At 43.7% G+C, this 14,515-nt stretch overlaps 1 protein-coding gene across 1 annotated transcript in view; it reads left to right on the forward strand.

Annotated features, from left to right (window-relative positions):
- Positions 1 to 14,515, forward strand: part of GRIN3A (glutamate ionotropic receptor NMDA type subunit 3A) — a 76,247-nt gene that overhangs the window by 57,758 nt on the left and 3,974 nt on the right. Inside the window, exons 7-8 of the mRNA XM_032096734.1 lie at positions 13,017 to 13,181; positions 13,916 to 13,989. Coding sequence (XP_031952625.1) covers positions 13,017 to 13,181; positions 13,916 to 13,989 — 239 coding nt within the window. The remainder of the gene's footprint in view (positions 1 to 13,016; positions 13,182 to 13,915; positions 13,990 to 14,515) is intronic.

Consider the following 14,515-nt stretch of genomic DNA (forward strand, 5'->3'; position numbering starts at 1 on the left):
TAAGAGATGGTACAGAAAATGCAAATCGGGGGGCATCTGCAGGGTGGAGCGGAATATGAAAGAAGCAATCTTTGATGTCAAGAACAGCTAAATGCCAATGTTGTGGGAGCATTGAAGGTGATGGCATACCTGGTTGAAGGGGTCCCATGTCTTCAATAACCTTATTAACTTCTCTAAGATCTTGGAGTAGCCTATATTTGTTCTTTCCCGGTTTTTGTATTACAAACACGGGTGTGTTCCATGGGCTGTTAGTTGGAACTATATTTCCTTTAGCCAATTGTTCAGCCACTAATGTTTTGAGTGCCTCTAAGTTTTCTTTTTTTAACGACCACTGGTTAACCCACACGGGTTCATCTGTTTTCCAAGTTAATTTATGTGGATGGCACTCTGCTTCAGTGGCCTGCAAGGGAAAATTTTGATGTCTAGGCGTGATATCAATTTTTGTTCCCCACTGAGACATGGCATCCCTTCCCCACAGGGTGAATTTGGTGTCTAGGACATACGGACGAAGTGTCGCTATTTGTCCTTCAGGACCTTCAATTTGGATGGTGTGTTTGGACTGCTTTGCAATTTGGGTACCTCCAATCCCTTGTATGATGCCCTGAGATTGCAATTCCCATTGCGTAGGCCACTTATCAAATGGAATGACAGACACATCAGCACCTGTGTCTAACATTCCCATTATACTGATTTTATGGGATTTGTAACGGAGCTTACATTCTATTACAGGTTTGTCGTTTCCCAAAACCTCAGTCCAACAGATGGCTGGGATATGACCATCTGTCGGCAGGTATTTGGGCAGTGGAAAGGCCTGTGCAATGACTTGACCTTTAGGCATAAAATACTGTGGATATATACATTGTACCATTAGGTTAGAACACCCGTTCTGATCCACTTTCATCAGTGTGGGTGTAACCTCTATCCCAGCAGGTGTTTCCCGAGTGTCCCCAATAACAAAAAGGTATGTAAATTCTGGCATGTGGTCCACATTCTGGAATGAGATGGGTATTACAGTCTGTTTGTTGTTGTTGAAATGGTGTGCTTTATCACAGGTTACCTTAAACCTGAGTCCAGAAGTCCAAGTTGCTTTGTCTGCAGCCCTATTTATGTCTGAACGCGGAGCTGTTAGGACGCGTTGAGTCGCTAGTTTCCCTGCTGTTGACCTGGGGAAACAGTCTTTGGAGAGTTTTTATCAGCAGTTATAATTGCTCTGCAATTGCGAGCTACATGTCCCTTTTTCTGACAACGATAGCATACAAAGTTACCGCGCGATTGAGTTTCTCCTGTACCTGTAACATTCTCCACAACCTCCCCAACCATCCCCACTTTTTTCAAAAAGGGAGCAGCTGTGTTCAGCTGCACCTTCTTCGTACAGACTTCGAGGATGGATTCAACAGTAGGAGGAGGATACAGCGGGAGAGTGAGAATGACTTGTTTGCAAGCATCATTTGTATTAACTTGGAGAAGTTCGAGTAGGAGCGCTTGTTGGAGGTCAGGATTAGGGACCTGGGAAGAGACAGCTTCGTACAAACGGTTATAAAAGTGAATAATATTTTCATTTGGCGATTGCTTGATGGTGGTATAATGAGAATGAGGAGTTTGAGATGGTAATAATGTTAAGGCCTTTTCAGCAGCACGTGTGATTTCAGTAAGAACTGGACGAGGGATAAGCATTGCTTGTTTTTGAGGATTTGCCATATTATTGTCACCAGATAAAAGGTCTAATGTGATATAATTGTTTTCAAAATCCAGGTAATTATCTGGAGTTTGCCACAAAATTTTTAATAAATCAGATAAAATTATTTTCCATTGCTTTTTCCACACCATAAAATCACCAGGTGTGAGAAGAGTTTGCATTAATGTAAGTAAATCATGAGGTACAAGTAAGTGAGTTGCAAAAGTAGCACTTAAAAGGCTCTTAAAATAATTACTATGCATTCCAAACTCCTTAATTGCCTTGCACAAATCCTTAATATCAGAATAAGAAAGGGGTTTCCAGTCAGGGTTAGCTCCATTGCTAGTACAAGAGAGTGTAGTAGAAGCAGTTGGAGTTACTTCCTGGTAGGCATGGGTTCCCGGATTGAGAGGGGCGGTCACAGGACTGTGGGAACCTGGGGCGGGACAATGGGAAGCAGGGGCGGGGAGTGGAGGGGCAGGGGCGGGGAGTGGAGGCGGGGACACGGCCGGAGGAGGGGAGGGGTCGGGGGCGGGGTTGTGGGAGGCAGGGGCGGCACTTGAGCCATGGGCGGGAACAGAGGGAGGGGTGAAACAAGACGCTGTGGGGGCGGAGTCGGGGGCGGGGTCAGGTTGTGACGCAGGAGTGGGAGGGGATGGGGACAAGAAGGGATTTGTGGGATGGGGGAGAAAGGGATTGTGGGAGGTGTAGTTTGGAGAGGAAGGACCATTGCGTCCGCCATTACTGGAGACAAACAAACTGGGAGAAACGCGGTTGGGGGGAGGGGTTTTTTCCCGGGCTGCGAGCACGTGGCAATGGCTGTCCCTGGGAACAAAGAGATCGGGGGAGAAGGGGTTTTTACGCGCGCTTGAAACATGAGGGCTAGAAACTGGGGAAAAGGGAGTGGAGAAAAGGGGTTGGGAAGGTCCTGGGATGGGCTCCGGATTCCCATCCAAGGCAGGGTGCTGAGGAAACACGGGTGAGCCAGGAGGACGATAGCTCTCCTGTGCTGAGAAGCAGTCTGCTCTAGCTGTGTTTTCCAGCGTAGGGGAAGAGGGGTCCGGGACACAGGGGTTGGAAGAGGGTATAAGGGAATTAACAGGGGGGTTTTGCAATGGCTTTTCATGTACTGCCTTTTTATCCGGCAAAGTATAACTTAGTAACAGGAGAGGAAAGAATTTTGAAACTGTTTCATCTCCTGCACGCCTCAGAGAGGAGAGTTTTCTCCCCACCTTATCCCAAAATTCAGCAGATCTTATGTCTTCGGAGGTCAGATTAGGAAAGTACTGAAAAAGCCATTGTACAAAAGATTGAACTAGATTTTTAGGGTATTTATGCCCAGTTAAAGAAAGGTAACTTTGAACTTGGTGGTATATTTCTCTATGGTGTGCAGAAACTTCAGATCCCATTATAAATGCACCACCAAACCTCAACCCCAACTCGCCAAAAAGGAGGAAAAAAAAGAGAAAGTTTGCACCGGCACCAGCTTAAGACAGGAGCCCCTAAACCAGCAGGGAAATACTCACCAGAATTCTGGATTTATCACAGGAAAGCAGGTCCGGAGAAAAAAAAACGCGAGAAGGGTCTTCTGCTTTCCAGCCGTTCCCTCGCCACGTGGCGTGGGGGAGGGTACAGGCTGAGGCTCTGGGCTCGATGTTACACAAAAAGTAACACCTCGCCACACAGAGCTGGCACAGCAGGACGTGCAGAGCTAACTCCAGCAGACACAGCTGCTGGGACACCCTGAAAATCTCTCAGAACCGGAGTTCAGAGATAGCACGTTGGGCGCCAAATGCGGATGGTATCTTTTCAGCTTTATACCGGCTAGCGCTTGTATTTCAATGCCTTAGAAAGCCTCGAGCAGCCTTGAGAGGTAGCACGGGCAATCTAGCACTTCAGTAGCTCTAAAATCGGTACCTGAATCAGCTGCAGAGCAAATACCATCAGCAGAAGCAAAGAGGGAGAAATATAGCTCCCTGCTCGCTCAATTCCCTGCAGTTAGAAGCCTTCAAATGAGACAGACGACCAGAGATGTTCACAGGAAAGTAGCTGAGCTGAGAGAGAGCCTTTGCTTCCCCTCGACGATCTTTTATTAGGAGAAGGGGAAAGGGGAGGACTGGGGGCGGACCCGGGGCGAGCGGCCAATCAGACACTGCTGAAGAGTCTGAGTTACATTTGGCTTTGCCCGCGCTTGGAACAAAGGAGCTATGAGCACATGTCTTTGGGAGGGGGGAGGGGAAGCTCAAAACAGGCAGCAACAGAGATGGGAAAAAAATCTTCTCCAGTCTGAAAAGAAACTTCAGATTTTGCCCTGTGAATAGTTCCATGGAATTCTTTTTTTTTTTTTTTTCCCACTAGTGAGTAGGTTTCAACAACAGAATTTTAAGGGAGGCCTTAAACATGGGGTCACAGCTGGAAGACATGTTGTGCTTTAAAGTAATTTAGCCTTTTGAGTATTACCTCCATGTGAAGTCCAAAAAGAAGGGCAGGTCTAGCTGCACCCAGGCTGGTTGTCTGACCATAGTCCTTATTTCATCTTCAGTTGCACTAATTCAACATGCACAACTGAGTTTTTTGTTCAGAAACTAAGGTCCAACAAGTTTGTTCAGGTGTCTGAACTGAAGCGCTCAGTTCATGAAGTTCAACAAGGCCAAGTGCAAAGTCCTGCACCTGGGTTGGGTCAATGCCAAGCACAGACACAGGCAGGGCACAAATATAGAACAGATTGACAACAGCGCTGGCTAGAAGGACTTGGGCATTTGGTGGGTTTGAAGCTCAAGATGACCTGGCAAAGTGTTCTTGCAGCCCAGAAAGCCAAATATGTCCTGGGCTCCATCAGAAAAGTGTGGGCAGCAGGTCAAGGGAGGTGATTCTGCACCTCTGCTTATTCTGGTGAGACCCCCCTGCGGAGTTGCGTCCAGCTCCAGGATCCTCAGTATAAGTAGGGTGTGGCAGTGTTGGAGCAAGTCCAGAGGAGACTACAAAGGTGATCAGAGGGCACCTCTAGTCTGGATCCAGGCTGGGAGAGCTGGGGGTGTTCACCTGGAGAAGAGAATGCTCCAGGGAGAACTTACAGCCCCTTCCAGTGCCTAAAGGGGATCCAAGAGAGCTGGAGAGTGACTTGGACAAGATGGAATGACAGGACAAGGAGGAAGGTCCTAAAGCTGAAAGAGCTAGATTTAGATAAGGTGCAAGGAAGAACTTAAAAATTTAGGTGGTGAGGCACTGGGAGAGGTTGCCCAGGGAAGCTGTGGCTGCCCCACCCCTGGAAGTGTTCCAGGCCAGGTGGGACAGGGCTTGGAGCAACCTGGCCTGGTGGTTGGCACCCCTGCCCTTGGCAGGGGGTTGAAACTAGATGGTCTATAAGGTGTCTTCAAAACCAAACTGTTCTAGGATTCTATGAGTCTAAAAAGTCACTCAAAGGTCCTTATGCAATCAGAAAGTGAGCAGAAGCAGAACGCCACTTGCAAGTCTGTGCTGTTGTGGGGTAAGCTCTGCTAAGTCCCGATCTTCAGTTTCCCGAGTTACCTCACTTTTAATGCATCTCACATGTGCATTCCCTCTTCTTCATCCACTCCTTTTGGCCAAGAACTTGCAGATTTTAGAACGTGCAATTTCTTAGCTGGGAGAAATGTACTAAACTAAATGGCCAAGCAGCGAACACTCTCCAAAGCACAGGTTCCCCACTGTTACAGCAAGAAGCATGGGAATTAGTCTTGGACTTACCTTTATGTTGGTTTGTATCATTTACTCCTGTACAGCCCAGAAATCTCTGTAATTCACTCCCTGCACTCAGCCACAGTAGTATTTTACAGATTGAAGTGTGGACAATGTTCAGCAGAGAAGCAGATAATTCTTTTTTTGAAAAAGCCCCAGCTTCTCAGTGTGTAGTCATTCACATGGATTATATACCAAAGTGAGACCTAGCAACTGCCTTCTGACAGCAAGAGTAAGGCTTTGCATCCTTCTATGTCCTTTTGATAAATTTGGTCTGTGACACACTGCACCTGTCGACCAAGAGAAATGACCCCAAAATGGGAATATGTGTGGGTGAAATACTGATCAGTATAGCCTTTAAATTGGTGGAATATCCATCATTTGTTTTTGTCATTACCTCCTCATCTGTACTTGATTCTTATCCACCTGCCACTCCTGCCTACTGAAGTTAATTTTTCTATAGATTTCTTTTGAGATCCATCTTCCGAATCACCATATTTAACTAATATTACACTGGAAAATTATATTTCCTGTGGCAGAACTCACTGCTAGCTCTTCCCATCTCTCTCTATCTGAGCACTTTGCTCATTCTAAACTGCATTTCAAAACAAAGTTGTCCGGAAAGAAATTATTTGGCCTGGAGCTGGAAGATTTGCAGTGACTCTTCAAGCTGGGAAGACAATAAAGATGAGTCTCAAAGTGCAGAGGTCAGAAGGGCTTGACTCTGCTGTTTTGTATGAAAACATACAAAAAACATGGTCTCCAGCAAGACCTCTTACCTGAGGCATCTTACTCTGGCCAGAACCCACCGGATCATTTACGGGGAATGCAGCTAACTCAGGCTTGGAAGGAATACTGCAATGAATTGCACTTTACCCTCTCCACTGCAGGTAATTGTGGGCAGCAGTGGCTGTTCTTGGTGAGTGCTAGCTTCTAGCAATATTGTTTGAGTAGTCTTGATTTAAAATTGATTTAAAATGTTGTAGTTTCAAAGGAATGCCTTTGTGGTAAAATTGCTGAGTTCCCTACTTAGGGCAGAACATGGTGCAGGAGGGATGAGGGGTTGATGGAGTTATATTTTTACATCATATCTGGACATAACAATGTAATTTGTTTTTATTTTGCATACAGTATGCTCAGCCCTCCCTCTACCCTACTGTTATTTTCATTGATGCCTCTTCAGAAGGAGCCAGGCTCTGGGGACTTGCCCTTCCATCCCATTAGCTCCACCCAAGCTCAGAAAGGACTGTGGAGAGAAGGTTTTTACAAAGAAAGTGGAAAATCACTGGCAGAGGTTGCCCAGAGAGGTGGTATGTGCCCCATCCCTGAAAGTGTTCAACCATCCCTGGAAGCATTCAAGGCTCTGAGCAAGCTGCTCTAACTGAATATGCCCCTGCTCATTGTGGGGCAGTTGGACCAGGTGGCCTTGAAAGGTCCCTTTCAACTTAAACTAGCCTATGGTTCTGTGATTTTTGGGAACCAAAAGCTTTGCAATTTTCTGCTCCTGTCGAAAAAGCAGCTCTGGTACTCAGCCAGCAGGGCAGCAGGCAGGGGGATGCCTGAAAGGCAAAATGCCTGCAGTCAGTGGGTTTGGCTGCTCAGGTCAGGCAGTGATGACCAGGACAGGGTTTATCAAGACAGTACAAAAAAGAAGAGCCCTCCCTGGTCCATGCTTTGGGAAAAGCTAACTGAGTGTACACAGTCTTTCATAGCTTTTAGCTACATCTTTTAAAAATTTTCTATTTCACTTGAAAGGCTTATATATTCTCCCTTTTATATTCACAATGGTGACAAGACAGCTGGAGCTCTAGAACTTAGACTGATTTCCACATTGACTGGCAGTTCTGTCTGATAACAGCCAACATACAGAATAAAAAATTATATATTGCCACATACCATTATCCCAGCTATTAATATCAAGAACTTGCTGATGCTTCACACAAATGGTATCTAACATGACACTTAAAATAACAATATATGAAAGGACACAGACGCTGGCAGCCCAAACTGACCCTGTCACTGCAGTCCCAGTACTTTCCACGGTGGTGATGCTGGGGAAGGCACAGTGCCATGAACCTCCTCCCAGTGCCTGAGAGACAGGTCCAGGCTAACAGTGGGGATTGGTCCTTGACCACGGCCTTTCATCTGATCCAGACCAGGCACACAGCAAAAATAAAATCTTTTCGTCTTAGAATCATGGAATAATTTAGGTTGGCAAAGACCTTTATGATCAGTGAATCCAACCATTAACCCAGCACTGCCAAGTCCACCACTAAACTGTGTCCCTAAGTGCCATGTCTGTAGGTCTTTCAATCCCTCCAGGGGTGGTAACTAATCCTCTTTTCATCTCACATCAGTAGTGGGATCCGTGGATGGCTTTTCTCTCAAGTCTTTGAAGGAACTTTCTCAAACTTGCCATGTCTTGTGCCTGAATTGATGATCTTTGGCCTCAGCATCACACGAGAGGCACAATCAGACAGTGCCTCATTCATCTTGCCATGATTTCATCCAGCTGTCATCCAGAAAATGGTGCCTTTCTTCTCTTGTCTTTTTTCTAGTCCCCTTAAAGGTCAACCAGTACTTTCCTTTTTTGTTACACCCATCACCTGACAGCTCAGCAGTGACTTTTCCAGCCTTAAAACTCTGGTTTATGTTTGTCCCTGGTGCACTGCAGGTGTCAAGGGAAGGCCATGCAGACACTTGCAAAAAGGAAAAAAACTGCCCTGTGCTCATAAATAGCAGCTGCCCATCAGTCACCTTTCACAGTGCCTTGTTGCCAGAGCATGAAAAACAAACACAAATAACAGGAGAAAAGGTTCTACTGTACCAAGACAACTTTCTCAGCCTTACCTCCCTGTGTGGGGAGGAGAGGTGGCCCTTGCCCACGGGAGAGACTGGGAATATTATGAAAAAGGGTCTCACTAAGTGACAGATGTTGCTTTGAAAAAGGGTCATCTCAGTGTGGGAAAAGACAGTGGGTTCTGGACTTGCTGTGTGGAAAAAAATACTCTGCACAATGGTATTGCAGAAAGAAGTGAATGAATATTGACTCTGCCAGGAGAAGATGTCTCCTGCAAGTGAGTAATAGATTTAAATTCATCCATCGAAACTGAAAACAAACAAAAGAAAAAGGTGACTGAGGAGATACTGACAGGGCATGGAAAATTGATGAGCAGAAAATAAAACATTTATTACAAAATGGAGTGTTTTTCCAGCTCTGTGCAAAAGTCTTCACAACAAGCAAGGAAAGGAACTTGTCTTGCCAAGGCAAATTCAAATTTCAAGTATCTTGAAATTTGTCACTTGAAACCCTAAAGCCATGGTCACCAGTCTTTGCTAAGGATGATCCCTCTGAAAAGATTAAATTTGTATTATTTTTAAGCTGCCACTTCTTTGAGAGCACAGAGAGCCATAAGAATGAAAATCAAGTGAAAAAATAAATCTCTCTGCAGCTACAAGAAATGCCATAATATGGAGAAGGGGACATGTTTTAATAGCACTTAGCTGACTAAATAAAAGCATCAACATCAGGAGGATTTTCCAGGCCTACTGAGATGTATAAATGAGTTGAGAATTCTGCCCTTCATATCCATTTATCCCTGCTAATTCCTTCTCAGCACAGGTGCTGCAAAACTTAACTTCCTAATATCAGCAAACCTTTTTAAAATCCTTACGGGGAAAATGCAATCAAAAAAATACAGCTTATCATTATAGTTAACACACACATGACACCCATATTTAGTGTTTGGGTTCAGCAGTATGTAGCACCAATATCTGTGCTGTGCTGCCAACCTGTGGAGCATCTACAAGGATCTTTACAAGCTTCTAATTAGTCAAAGCTAGACCACAGGAGTATTTGATGACTTATTCAGTGCAACAAGGGAGAGTAAAGCATTTACAGTCTCCTGTAGTAGGGAGTAATGCAGGAGATCTTCAAATGCTGAAATAATTAAGTGCTGGTTTTGTCTTTGCTCCCTGCTCCAAAGTGAACACAAATGTCAGACTGTCTTCTCTGCATCCCTTTGTGACTATTCAGGGCTCAAAAAAAAAAAAAAAAGCATATAACTATGGTGGAAATAACAGGAAATACTTAGATAGCAATTACAGATATGGGTTGATAAATTGGAAAAGTCTCTCCAAGGATATATTAAAAAAAAAGAACATACCTGCTCTTTTATTTGTTGGTTTCCAGAAAACTCCAATTTCCCAATTTGCCAGTGGGATACAACTTGGAGGCTGTTGCCACTGTAGTGTGTAGCAACCGTTAGCTGTAATTATCACAAGATTGACTACATTGCTTATTGCTCCAGAACTGTTACATGGCCATAACTGAGTTTCTTCTCCTAAAATGCAGGGAGCTACCTCCTGGATTTATGATTACAAACCTGGAGCAAGGACTATATATTTATCTTGGCTTAACACAGCATACACCACATGGCGGGCTTTTATTCCTTAAAAACCCCCATATACATATATAAAAGGAAAAGAAAGTAAAATACCGAAATAGGGAAATCCATCAGTTTGTTTTCTGTTGGCATCACACCCCCAACCCACACGCCCACTCCCCTCACCCCTACCCCTTGAGCAGAGAGGAAAGCAGTGATGCAGAGAAACTAGGTTTTTTCTGCTCTTTCCACATATATTTTATACATGCACCTAAAAATACATAAAGGAACAACAAAATAAGGATTAGGGCTTGCTCCTCCAATCAGCATGAAGCAGTGAAAACGAGAGGTGCCTCTACTAGATGGTTTCCTTTATTACTTAATGTGTGTGTGTCTACAATAATTATGAGCAGCTGATAAATAGCCATTTTTACAAAGGTTTGTGAATGTGCTGATACTGCCATGTATAATCACTCCACACACTCCAAGACACACTGTGTTAATTATTTCTCCCCTACCTTGTTTTCCCACTTAATTTAGTCTCAAAAATTTCCTTCTACTGTGCAGCCTTTATCAGGCAGCTCTTCCAATGCATTACCTTCTTTATTGCTAGATGAAATATTATTGATGCTTTGTTTTAGCACTTCCTTTCCTAGGAAAAGATGTCTTGTTTGGGACAATTTCAGAAGCCATCTGTTACAGGTGAAAAACTCATCTGGGATGACAGTGCTGGAATTTCTTTCACTTGCTTCCAGGGAAGGTAGAAAACAATTCTGCAGAGCTGACAGGACAGGGAGCCAGACCCTCATCAGCATAAATCAGAGAGGCTTTGCTGAAGACAAGGGAGTTATTTTTCATGTAAGGAGCTGCCCAAGTGTTCTCTCTGCAGCAGTGCTGGGATGGCATCAAACACCAACCCCAGGCTGGAGGAGACACCCCAGCATGCAGGAATCCCCACCGCAATAGGGCTTTCTATTATTATTATTTTGAATGGCTAGAGTTTTATGGTATTACGTTAAACCTAGTTCCCGTGGCAAGAACCACCCATAGGATGTTACTCTCTGGATGTTACCCAACAGCTGGAGCCTTGGGAGCATCGATAGATAGGTGTATTCATCAGATGACTGAGCAAATACATTCCCTATTAATTACTGTTTGTTCTTGTGTTTACTGTTAACTCTGCATCTCTAAGTACGTTGCTGCACACTTGCCTTTGAATACCCTTTCTGGGAAGGGAGTGATTTGCATTAGAGCTTTCTGGAGAAATGGCAAAAGCACCTTTAACCAGGATGTTCAGCTGTTTCGGATAGCAAGTTTTTTGCATCTTGCAGATACACATGACAAATACAAAGATGAGCCATACTGACATCTTAGCTCTGAGACCTCTGAGAAGAAGATCAGACATGGGACCTCATTCTGGTTTCATACTACCTGGGCTAAAAGTTGGGCTTCACTGCCAGTTTAAAGAAACAGGTCACACAGACCTCCAGTCAAACACTTCAGTTCTTGGACAGTTTAAGGCACCTGTAAAGATTACCACCTGTAATCTTTATGTCATCCTCCTGTGCCCCTAACTGGAAGAAAAAACTATGGGAAAGCAGTTTCTTGTCAATGAGAAATTTTGGTGTGGAGAGGGAAGTTTGCCTTGAGGTTGAACTGATGCAGTCTCCATATCAGAAAACCCTTGTGCCAAAACTCTGACACACTTCTACCCCAGAGCCACTCCGCTATGGTTTTTCACTTTCCAGGCTGCAGTAAGTTTCTTTAGAAATTACTTTTACACCTCCATTATACCCTTCAACACCCTTGAAGTGTTTATTCACTGGTACAAAAATTCTCATCCCAAAAGTTCTGCTCAGTGTGCTTTGGGACAAGGAGGCTGATTTTGGCAGAGGATCCCCAAAACAAGAGTTCATTCCCAGTGCCAACATGGGAAAGTTCTCACTCTGCTAGATTGCTGAAGCTCTGTTCTTGTAAGAAACCCATGATATGCTATCTCATACCATTGTGTTTTCAAGAACAGAAATCAAGTATGCAAACCAGAAATCAAATACACAAACCAGAAGAGAGAAATACAGCTCACAGTCGCCCAGCCAAAGTATGCAACAGGACTTCCAAGCCCTCAACTTCAGTGGACTCATCTCTCACTAACTCTGTGGCTTAAAATGACCTTAGAACAAGACTTCACAAATATTCTGTGATTTATCTTTTGACTAATTCCAGTTTCTTTTTCCAGCTTATAGAAATAGATATAATAAAGCACAATCCCCACCCCCACCCACCGAGCAAATGAACACAAGGAACACAACAGGTCCAGGGTAGCAGCATCACAGGTGACACACAACCCTACCAAAACTCCGCTCCTTCTTTTTCTTTTTTTTTTTTTTAATTTACTTGGGGAATAACATTGTTTAATAGAAAGATAAGACTGGAACTTGTATTACTGGAAATATTTCCACAGTTGTCTGTGGGCAGTAGTTTTTTGCAAGGGATTTTAGTTATTGATAAACTTAGTTATGGAGGCCTGAGAATAAAGGTACTACATGCATACCTCACCCACACATTGCAGGGGAGGTATTTGTGGAGGTTTCTGCTCTACACAGTTTCTTGGTGTTCAAACATGATTAATGCCAATAAGACAAATTAATTAAGGGTTTCCTACCCTACATGAAAAGGGTGGGTTGGCAGAGAAAGGTGGGAGTGTTCCTGTTTTCCACAGTTGCAGTCAGAGTTCCTAACAAACACAATTACAGTCCTGTTAATGCTGGGAGTGGAGGGGTACCATGTTTCTGCTGCTTATTTCACATTTTCTCCATGACCCTCCATCAGGGGTAAAGCACTAAAAGGGAAAGTTAACAATCAATTCCCAGAAAATATGAACATTACTCCCTGCTGATGAAGGACTTGCTTTACAGTTCATTGACTACATTCTATCAAACAGTACTTGCTTTTACAAATGCAAAGACACTGCAAGCACCAGATTATTGTATATGTTTAACACTCCACCTCATTAGGGTGATGGCACAAATTCCCTGTTGTTCAGGTGATTCTCTTCCCATGACAGATCCTTTGCTCTGACAGCACAGAGAGGCTTTGCTGTGAGCTGTATCCAGACTGTTCTGCATTATTTCTCCACTGTGTATTCAGTCAGACCACATTTCCACATGAGAAAACAAAGCATCTGCTTCAGCACAATAACAGCCTCCTGCATTAACTTCCCCTTTTGATTTTATTCACAGACACTGCAGATGGGGATAAAACATTTCTCAGGGCTCTTCGTGATGTTGTGCGTTGGCTTTGGTTTGTCCATTCTCACCACCATTGGGGAACACATTGTGTACAGACTGGTCCTGCCACGAATCAAGAAGAAATCCAAGATGAAGTACTGGCTCCATACCAGTCAGGTATGTGTTCTGGAGGGACCCTGTGAAAGTCGTGTGGCTGACTAAGAAAGCCTGGACAAGAAGAAGGTATGAAATGTTGTAAGAGCACTGACAATTGGCATTTGAAGGGTGACTGCAGCTTTTGGAGCCTGAAGAGGCTGACCTAAGGACAGAGTTGGAAGGACAGAGGAAACAGTTCAAATATTCAAAGCTCACAGAGGGACCTTTCCATTTGCACTTGTAGCCTCACAGCTCAGCTCTTTTGGATGACAGAAGCAACAGTGCTGTTACCCTGAACTAGCAAACCAGAACATTTTATCTCATGTTACAGGTACCGAAACCTGTGAGGCATGCAGGAAGTGCTGGGTAACCTCCCTCGTTATTCTAGCAAAATTAATGGGACAGAATTGCTCTGAGTGTTTGCTCTGAAGGAAGAAGTTACTTTGCAGCAAAAGGCACAAAAGGGAAGAACTTCTGTTGTTTTAAAGCAGCACAGTGGAAGAAATATTTTTAAATTAATTTTAACACCAGGGATTGTTTCCCAACTATTCATCAACATTTCAGTTTGCCCTTCTTTGGGAAACTGTGGGAAAATAAATCTGTTGTAATGACAAAGCACAGACAATTGCTTGTATCCTTCAATGTGCAAAATAATTTATGCTCAAGTCCATCAGACAAAGCCCAAATTGTTTACCTATTTGTGGAGCTATTTTTAATCTTGCTTTTACTAATTTATTTTCCTCTTTTCCCTCTAGAGATTACATCGTGCTCTGAACAGTTCATTTATTGAGGAAAAACGTCAGCCTAAGAAAAAACGAGTAGAAAAGAGGTAGTAAGTTTTCCATGCCTTAAAACACAAACCGTAAAAATTACTTTAAATTAAATATGTTGTGTCTGGATATCTAGTCATGGATCTAATACACCCCAAAGGTAATAGAATAAAAAAAGAATGGAAACAAGATAGAAGTGACAAATGAGGGAGGAAGAAATTAATTATTTTTTCCCATAGAAAATATTAAATCTAGAAATCTTATTCTTTCATGATTTTGCATAGAGCTAATAAAAAGCTTCCCATTCCAAAGAGTTGCAGTTGAAGTCCACTGCCCTTGTGTTTAGGGAATGAATGCCTCCCGTGCCAAAGCACTGGCAGGTCACCAGGGCTCCGTGAGGCAGAGCCTTTAGAGGGAAAGAGAGATGAGGCACTCAGATGCCTGAAACTCCTTCAGCTTTCTGATTTAGTAGAATGAGAAAGAAGAAAGCCGAGGAGAGGAAAATGCAGCCTTTCAGAAAACATTGTGTCCAACAAGTGGTGTTGGAGAAAAAAGGAGGCAACATCCTTGCCTTGTTTTCCTGGG

The sequence above is a fragment of the Corvus moneduloides genome, chromosome Z (assembly GCF_009650955.1).
Source record: "Corvus moneduloides isolate bCorMon1 chromosome Z, bCorMon1.pri, whole genome shotgun sequence".
NCBI lineage: Eukaryota > Metazoa > Chordata > Aves > Passeriformes > Corvidae > Corvus > Corvus moneduloides.